This window comes from Eumetopias jubatus, unplaced genomic scaffold (genome assembly GCF_037043125.1).
Source record: "Eumetopias jubatus isolate StellerSeaLion01/CBP00866 unplaced genomic scaffold, mEumJub1_p1.0 scaffold_1, whole genome shotgun sequence".
Taxonomy (NCBI): Eukaryota; Metazoa; Chordata; class Mammalia; order Carnivora; family Otariidae; genus Eumetopias; species Eumetopias jubatus.
In genome coordinates, this window is record NW_028274807.1 from 192,089,858 (window position 1) to 192,099,468 (window position 9,611).

The window sequence follows — 9,611 nt, forward strand, 5'->3', positions numbered from 1 at the left end:
GAGCAGGTGGGGGGCAGACGGAAAGGGACAAGCAGACTCCCCACCCAGCAGGGAGCCCAACATGGGACTCAATCCCAAGACCCTGGGATCATGACCAGAGTGGAAGGCAGACGCTTAACTGACTGAGCCACCCAGGTGCCCCAGGAGCCTGCATTTTTAACAAGCTCTCAGGTGACCTGAGGATGAGGCTTTTCTTCGTTATTTATTGAGGGACCAGATCTTGAACTCACTCTCCCAGCTCTGCTTAGTGTGATGCAGGACTCAGGCTCACTTTGGAGCCAAACTCTTCACCACCTCTGAGCCCTGGGATGCTGAGCAGCCCAATTGCCTTCAGTCCCCTTTTGTGTAAAGTGAGGATAATAAGAGAATGAACCTCAGAGGTGAAGTTTAAGTAGGTAATGAATGTAAAACACCGAATATGTGCCTCACACTTAGTAAGCCCTCCACAAATGGAGGCTATATTTTTAATAGGACTTGCTCCTTCAAAGAATGGCCCACCTTCAGTCTTCGGGTACATAGGTCTCTCATTTAACTGCTTTGAATTGTTGCCATATGAGGAATCAAATCAAGGTTCCATTTCTTTATCTTTGACCACGAAAAGCAGTTCGGCAAGTGAGTCTTGAGACATGGAGATGCCCCTCTGTCCAGGCCCTGTTATTATCTCTTTCTATTCAACACCCTTTTCCTGCCTCAAACACAAACACCTCCTTAGGGTTCTGTGTTAGTGTTTACTGTTCCTCATCCTGTCCCTGTGGGTGGGGGCTGGGGGGTACAGGGAGCTTCTCTAATTCAGCAGCCCTGGCTCCTATCTTTCCCTTGGGTTGGAGGAGGCAAGTATAAAGGACAGTGCCAAACCAAGAAAGGAAAAGGTGACAGACTAGAGGCCACATGCCTCTTCCCTCCTGGAGGGAGCAAAGGGACCTGGCCAAGGCAGGTGTGCAGGTGAGAGACGTTTCCACCTGCATCAGCTGTCGAGTCTCCCCATCAAGGCATCCACCCCAAGGGTGCTGCGGGCGGAGGCACAAGGAGGAGCCCGCATTCCCCTGTCACTTACCTGCAGCTCACAGCTTGGAGGAGGAAGGGGTAACCATGCTCCCTGGATTCTGGCACCAGTGGTTCCAAGCTTTAGGATTCAGGAAAGCTACCGAATTCGATAAAACTAATTCATGTGTCCTCGAGGACATAAGGACGTGTGCATGTAGCTTTGTGCACATATACACACACGCGTGCACATGCACGTGCACACACACGCACGGCTCTTCTGAGAAAATGGGCTGGGAAACAGTGCTCGCCCTGAACGGAACGCTGGAACAACGGAACATTTTCTAGCCGAACGATCGCTTGGTTCCCAAAGTCTCCACGTAGCTGAGACTGAGCTGCAGACAAACACCAGGCCTCATGGGGCCAGGGGCGAAGGGGGCTGCCGTAGTCCAAGCCATCACCCCTCCTTGGATGGCATCAGCAGCCCCCTCCCGGGTCCCACCACTCCTACCCTAGCCCCGCTACGATCCGGTCTCCTCCCAACAACCAGGATATACTTCCTAAAATGCAAATCTCCTGCTATTGCCCCCCTGCTAAAACCCTCTATGTCTCCTCATTTCTCTCTGGGTAAATACCCCAGTCCTTATCATGACCTACAAAGCCCTGTATTTCTTGGCCTTCACTTACCTCTCCAACTTCATTTTCAACCATCCATACCTTCTAGCCACGTTTAGTTCCTCAGTGCTTCATGCTCTCCCCAGCTTCGGGCTTTTGCACAGGCCCATCACTCTTCTCCCCCATCTGCTGAGCTAACTTCTTCTCATTCCTCAAAACTCAGCTTAAATCTCAGTCAGGGAGGCCTTTTCTGACTAGCTTCCCCCAGTCTTTCTGGACCCTCCGCTACATCTTCCCACGATGCTCTCCACGTCCCTTTCCTAACCCTCGTCACCTGTGTAGCTAGTCGTTCAAGGTCTGCCCCACACCCCCAACCTACAGCCTCTATGACGGCAAAGCTGTGTCTTCTTAGTCACTGCTCACAAAGTTTTTGTGGAGTTAATGAAACTCAGGGGGCACTACTGTGCCATCTTGGCGAAGGCAAAAGCCTTTACATAAGTTATCCTTTAAAAAAATATTTTTGGAGCCAAAAGTAGTAGACATCGGGTGATAGAATTATTATAATTTTTCTTTTAGAAATGCTTCCAGGGGCGCCTGGGTGGCTCAGTTGGTTAAGTGTCTGCCTTCAGCTCAGGTCATGATCTCAGGGTCCTGGGATCGAGCCCCCCACTGGGCTCCTTGGTCCACGGGGAGTCTGCTTCTCCCTCTCCCCCTGCTTGTGCTCACTCTTTCTCTCTCTGTCAAATAAAAAAAAAGAATGACTTCCAGATGGAAACACCTAACTTATAGAGTTAGGGAGTGATTTCAGCTGGTACAAATTGGAGATTAAAAAGTTGCAATGAAAAAAAAAACTGCAGTGCTGGGGCACCTGGGTGGCTCAGTCGGTTAAGCATTCAACTCTTGATCTGAGCTCAGGGCTCGATCTCAGCGTCGTGAGTTCAAGCCCCGTGCTGTGCTCCACATTGGGCATGGCGCCTCCTTAAAAAAAACTGAGGGGCTCCTGGGGGGCTCAGTCTGTTAAGCGTCTGCCTTCGGCTCAGGTCATGATCCCAGGGTCCTGGGATCAAGGGCTCCCTGCTCGGCCGGGAGCTTGCTTCTCCCTCTGCCTGCCGCACCCCTGCTCATGCTCTCGCTCTCTGTCAAATAAATAAATAAAATTTTAAAAAACGCACACACAAAAAAAACCAAACCAAAACAACAGCAACAAAAAATTGACAGGGCTTTCTAGTGTATTCAAGTTTATCAAAGAATATTTGGATGGCACCAGGGATACAAGAACTAAAATTCAGCTAAAGAAAGGTAAACCTCACCTTGAACTTGCCTCCAACTTTTGCACATACTGTTCCCTCAGCCTAATGCGCCCCTCCCCTCTTTGCCCCCTTCCCTGCAGACATGATGTCCCTGTCCCCATAGGCTTGAGGCTTCCATAGGCTTCAAAACTCCATGAACATCTCCGTTTCTCTAAGATGAATGCTACAGACCTTCAGACAGACACACACACACACACACACACACACGCTCTCACACATCTTTCCCAAGTACCTGCCCACCTGATGCATATTGTCCAGCTGGCCCAGGCTCCAGCTGATGGGTGCAAGTCCATGTTCCTACCTCATGAGTTCCCTGATGGCAGGAGAAAAAAAATCTGTGTTTGCCATTTGCAAAAACTCCTGCTGATATACTCTTCTCCAGAAAACTCTTCTACTTCCCCCATCAAGGCGCCTGGAAATTTCAATTTATTTTTTTACGTATTTTGAGATTCTTACTTGTTTGAAATATTTTAATAGTTTCATAGAGGTTAGAGCTAAAAATATCCTTAAAGATGATAAATAATAATAAGAAGAAATAAAGCCATTTGTAGGACTTGCTCTAAGAAGTCATGGCATAGGTTCTCTCACTAAATTCCAACCACGGCACTAAAAAGGAGGGGTCTGTTGTCATCTCCATTTTATAAGTGAGGAAAATGAGGCCCAGAGAAGTTAAATAACCTGCCCATGATCACACAGCTGGTGAGTAGTGGAGCCCCGCGTGACTCTTCCATGAGGCCCAGGAGGCAAGGGGCTTAGGGCTCATGATACTTTTAAGGGCCATAGAAATGTTTTCTTTCAGAATAAGAAGGAATAAGATGAAGTTTTAGGTTGAAGAAAAAATTTTAGTATATAATGTTATTAAGATATTTGTGTTTATACCAACAGAGTTGTAAAATATAACTTTTAATATCTTTTTTTATGGAAGAAGGATTGCGTGAAGGCAAAATGCCTGGGGACTATGAAAATCATCACATGGCTCTGGTGGAGTCAAAGCTCAAATCAGGTCAGTCTGTCTTAAAAGTTCATGTTTTCACTAGGCCAGTCTGACCCCCATTTTACAGGTGAGAAAATTGAGGTCCAAGACCACACAGCAAATGAATGTGTGGCAGCCCCCAGCATAGAAGGCAGGTAGGTCTCTAGCGCACCGACCGCCATGCTCTGTGGTCCGACAGCACCACCTGGTGGTCTTTCTGGGGACTTCCCTTTAGTCAAAGGATGAACCTAGAAGAGAGGGTACAGACTCAGATATCCCCCAAGGAAGCAGCCGCAAGCCAATCTGCTCTTGGGCTCCACACTCAGCAGTGGGGGAGCCAGGCCAAAGAGCCAATTTATGCACTTTCTTTAGGTTGTCAGCAGAATTCACACATTCCCCGCCCCCCTCTCCCACGTCAGACTAACAGTTATCCCTCAAGTAAATATTCATAAAGTGCTTAGATCAGCCCTGTTCAGGAGGAAGAGCATGTGAGCCAAATGTAATTTGAAATCTTCTAATAGCCACATTAAAAAAAGCAAAAAAAACACAAACAAACAAGTAAATATAATTTTAATAATATATTTTATTTAACCCAGGGGTCAGCAAATGACAGCCTGTAGGTCGAATCGAACCTACTGCCTATTTTTTTTAAATAAAGTTTTATGGGCACACAGCCATGCCCGTTTGTTTATGTATTATTTATGGCTGCTTTTACGTTGAGTAGCTGCGGAGTTGAGACTGGATGGCCCGCAAGTGGAAAATACAACTAGTCCTTTACAGAGAAAGCCTGCCAATCACTGGTTTAACCTAGCATGTACAAAGTTGGTTGTTTCAGCATGTAACTCAATATAACAATTATTAATGAGATATTTTACATTTTTAATCATATTAAATCTTCAAAATTTCATGCATCTTTCATACTTACAACACATTTCAGGTGCTCAGTGGACACGTGTGGCTTATGCGTACCGAATGCCACAGGGCAGCCTTAGAAAAATGCCTGTACATAGCAAATACCACATTGGAATTTGTTAAATACGTACATAAATAAACTCCCCGGGAGAAGTAAGCCCTAACATCCTGGGACATCCTCTGTTTGTCACGAATCTCTTTCCCATGCCTCTAGAACGATGCTAGCTATGGAGTCCCCTCCTTGAGAGAACTGAGAAAATCGTCACTTAAATCATTTTCAGTAGGGCTTGATCTATTTGCAAAATCCCAACTGAGAAAGCCTGCCCTGGCGGCAGTCCGTCCTCTTGTAAGCAGCTTGCAGACTTGCTGCTGACAGAGATCACTGTCATCCTCATTAATATAATTCAATATAGACAGGCACTTGCTAGGCATTTTCTGAGCGTTATTTCCTTTAATGCCAGAAATAACAGGGACCTCCCTCAGTAAGCCTGCCCCGAGATCCCATGCGGACTTCAGTGTCTCCTCTGTGCTCCCAAAGCGCCCACCCTCCCCCACCCCAGCCCTTCTCAGTCTGTGCTATGAGCTCCAAGAAGATGTGGTCCCTTATTCCGCAGGAGCCCAGGGAGGCCTGACCCCCCAGGAGCTGTCAGATCCACGGTTGTTAGAGTCAATCACATGGCCCTAGAGGAATCCAGGGGGTTATTTGGTATTTGATTACCTTCAGCAGGTTCTGGCCAAGCACCTCTGGTGTGCAAGGCTGTAGTGTGAATTCCATTAGAATCACACGCACCCATTGGCCCTCGCTTACACTCTCTGCCTCATGCTTTTTCCCACTCAAGAACTTTCCCAAAGTTGATGAGGGAAAGCCAGACAAATGAGCTCAAATTGCAGCCCTAGGTGGCCTAGCTCTTCGGTGAAGTTGCAGGCAGACCAGAAGAGACACAGCTCTCCCAACCTTCACACACCTACAAGTCATGGGATGTGTTCTCACCAACAGAACATGACAGGAAGCGACATTTGTCAGTTTCAGGCCAAGGCGGTTAAGAGTGGGTGTGTTCTCTGCAGACTCTCTGTCTCTTCCCTTGTCCCCAGTTGGATGTAGAAGGGCTCAGGGAAGGACCTTGAGGCCCTAGGAGATGGCAGAGCCACCAGATAGGAGAGGCCCGGCTCCCTAGGTCAGTGTGTGGGAGGTGGCCTGCTGACCATCAGAGTGCACTGTGCTGCAAGAAATACATCTTTATTGGTTAAAGCAACTGGGATGTAGTGGCTGTTTGTTACAACAGCGAGGCAAACCTGACTTATGCAGGTTCTTGGGGGAGGGCGTGGGGGTACAGTGAGATAAAGAGTAAGTAAACATGGAAACTGCTTCCTCCTTAAACTGTGAGATACACCGGGACCAAGCAATTCTGCTGTGGTTCCCTTCACTAAAATGTAGAGACAGTCAACACAGGGAGATGCTCCCCTCCTCCACTTAGTACAGTAAGATCTTAGCGAGCCCTGCGCCCCGGCCCCCGCCACCCCAGCTCCGCTCTTGGAGCACTTGGATACTCCACCGTTTCCCCCAGGAGAGCAGCTAGGATCTTGCACCTTGCTGGTGATGGTGGAGGCCAGGGCTCTGCAAGGAGCTGAGGTCCCTGAGGACATCCAAGAGGCAGCAGGGGGGCCACCCTGAGTCCCAGAGGTAGAGAAAAGCGTTCATGTCCTCCCACACTTCGCAGAGGAGCAGGGCTGGATGGGACCAAGGTGGGGGAGCAGGTGGGGGGTCCAGACAGACTACAGAAAAAGACAGGAGCCACCTCTGAACCCCCAGTGAGCTCAGCTTAGCTGGTCTCTTCGCTGTGGAAAATGGAAGACACTACTTTTGATGTAAAAGGTCTTTGAGATGGGCCAGCACCTGGCATACATTGGAGCCCTGGCGTCCTTCATGGTGTCCCCTGTAACACAGCAAAGGCCTGGTTGAGCCAGGCCCGCCGTTCCTCCCGCCAGCCCTGGCCCAGCCGGAAGGGCTGAGGGTCAGTGGGGACACCTGCTGCAACCACTCTGGTTAGAAGTACAGTTAGGAGCAGCGGTTGCCCCTGTGCCTCTTGATCTCTACCTGACTCCCCCAACTCCTTCTTAGCATCCAGCAACCAGACGGTACACCTGGTGTAGCATGGGGACCTCAAGACCCTGCATTGGCTCTGGGCCCACGATCTGCCCCGATGGGTGATAGGCACTCAAGTCACTCCAATGGTTGACTCTTTTGACCCCATCCCTATGCCACGCCTACGAGGGGTAACCTCATCACATTTCTCCCTTTTGTCTAGTGAGAGCCCTTCCATCCCAGTGCTTCATAGTAAGAACCTCCGGGGTCCTGGCCAAGGCTGAACTAGCTCCCAAATGCTCACAGGCTGCAAGTCCCGTCTGCTGAACTAATAATAATAATAACAATAGTAATAATTATTATTTGTTGAGCACTTACTATGTGCCAGGCGCTAGACCGGTACTTTCTGTGTGTAAAGGGGAATTTGGGAATGATCCAGCTGGGGCCCAGACAATGCCTTCAACCCCACTTCCCCATGGCTGTTTGCACCCCCGGGGATGATGCAGCTCCTGTCTGTAACCGGGTCAGGGAACGGGGAGAGATGGTCCACAGAGAGAGAAGTTCTCTCAACTGTTCCTCATCTAGCCCCTGAACTGGTCGGGTTAGGGGCATGAGGCCAGAAGCTTACAGAATGTTCCGGAGATTCTAGGGGCATCTGGGACCTTAAGCAGAACCACTATGGAGGAAAACAGTCTTCCAGTCTTTGCCCTGAACCTAGCACTGCCCTAGCACACAGGAGGCATCCAGAAGCAGCTCCCCTGGCTCCAGTGTTTGGGTTGCTGGATAAAGTACAGGATGCCCAGTTACATTTGAATTTCAGATAAATGATGAATAATTTCTCCGTCTAAAAATGTTCCATGCCATATCTAGGACATACTTAGACTAAACGATTATTGTTTACCCGAAACTCAAATGGGACGGGCATCCCGTAGTTTAATTTGCTGCGTCTGGTGGCGGCCCTTGCCCTGCAGTGGATTCCCCAGCAGGCGGCGCAGACCTGTAGGCTGGAGGAGGGGAGGGGGCAGGGAGCAGGGCGTAGCGCCTGAACTGAGACTCGCTCTGTGGGCCCAGGGAGTCAGGCCCTCCTCAGGAGAATCTGATGGCGTGGAAACACCTCAGGCCTCTGCTCAAGCATCCCCTCCCAGCAGGCCTCCCTGACCACCTGTCTACCCCAGGAGCCCCTGGGTCTTCCTCTCCTTTTCCTGACTGATCTCCTTCTACAGCCTCAACACTCACATTCCCTGTCGTATCCCCAGGGACACAAAGGGCCTGACATGTATCAGGTGCTCACTAAACCCTTGTTGAATGAGCGAATGAACAGACCAGAATCCAAACCCAGGCCCCCTAATTTCAAACTGAGTCCCTCTTCCGTGCTTGTTCATTCGCTAACTCATGTTGGGGCGGAGCTGGGATTTGGTGACTCCAGATCTCCCTCCCTGGGCTGTCCTGAGTGAAAGCATCACATGTCGAATGAATGAATGTCTGTCCCACCCACCTTGTGAGGCTTTTGTGAGGAAAATTTCTGTTCAAGGTGCTGAAAATTTCTGTTCAAGTTGCTTTCCCATGTGATTTCCCCAAAACTCTGTGACATAGGAAGGCAGGTATTAGTATTGTCCCATTTCTCAGATGTGGAAACAGGCCCAGTGAAGTTAAGCCTCTTGCTTGAGCTCACACAGCTCCCAAGGGGAGGAGCCAGGATTTGAACTTGCACTTCCTGATTCCAGACCAAAGCCTCATTCTCTAGGTCTGCCTTCATTCATTTGTTCGTTCATTCCACGGTCACAGAGTACCAGTCCCAAGCTGGGGGCTGGGAGGGCCTTAATAAAATTAACTAAGGAGTTCTGGAACCCAACGGGCTCATTAGGCCAGATGGATACTCAAGGAATGGTGACACAGTGGGCCCAGTGCTTTTGTAGACGAAAAAAGCTGCATAAGCACAAGGGTGGACTCAAATCTGCCTGGAGGACTTTCGGAGGACTTCCCAGAGGAGGTGACATGTGAAAGTTAGCGAGCAGAGGAAGAGGCAGGAGGTACATTCCAGGTTGAAAATGTGCGAAGGCCTGAAGGTGTTGAAGGCATGGGGCCTGCTCGGAGAAGGGTGCACCTGAGGGATAGGCTGGTGCCTGCAGGGTGATTTAAGGACAGGGCTGGGGCAGGGAAGGCCGGGCCTGCCCGCAGAGGCCTGGAGTGGCAAGACAGTGGTGGCCAGCCGTACGTGCCAGCCGTACTCCCAGCATGACAAGATCGGGTACTGAAACTTCTCCTCCGGCTTCTGCCGATGCCGCTCGCGGGGGTATGAGGCCCGGCCTTGGCCGTCGTGGGAGATGCCTTGGAAGAGCAGCTGCAGGGTGCTGGGGGGGACCTGCCGCATTTCTAAGCCCTCTGGCCTGGTCTGGACTGCTGGCCCCCGAGGGCCTCTTTGGGCCTCCCAGACCTTGTCTCCCTTGGGCGGGGGGCCCTAGACGCCACTCCCCTGGACAGCTGATGCCGGACCCCCTTGGTCTCTGGCCGTCCATCCTGTACCTCCTTGCTCTCAGGGGAGCTGGTGACAGCCAAGGGCCCTGCTCCCAAGGCTAACCTGAGGGGAGCCCGCTGGAGCCGCTTCCTGGGTGGGCATGGGCCCCTCCTTCAGGTACTTGCGGCCCTAGTTGATCTTCTAGGCGACCCGGGCTGTCGTCTCCTTCTGGATGTGCTCTTGCCAGCAGGCTTGGCTCTGGGTGGTGCTCAGATCCCTCAT

The 9,611-nt window shown here is 50.5% G+C and overlaps 1 protein-coding gene across 1 annotated transcript; it reads right to left on the reverse strand.

Moving 5' to 3' along the window:
* Positions 1–6,606: 6,606 nt before the first annotated feature.
* Positions 6,607–9,611, reverse strand: LOC148165116 (uncharacterized). Its single transcript, XM_088023300.1, is given in 5 exon segments — positions 6,607–6,725; positions 8,366–8,369; positions 9,090–9,343; positions 9,346–9,484; positions 9,486–9,611. Coding segments are annotated over 5 exon segments (642 nt in total).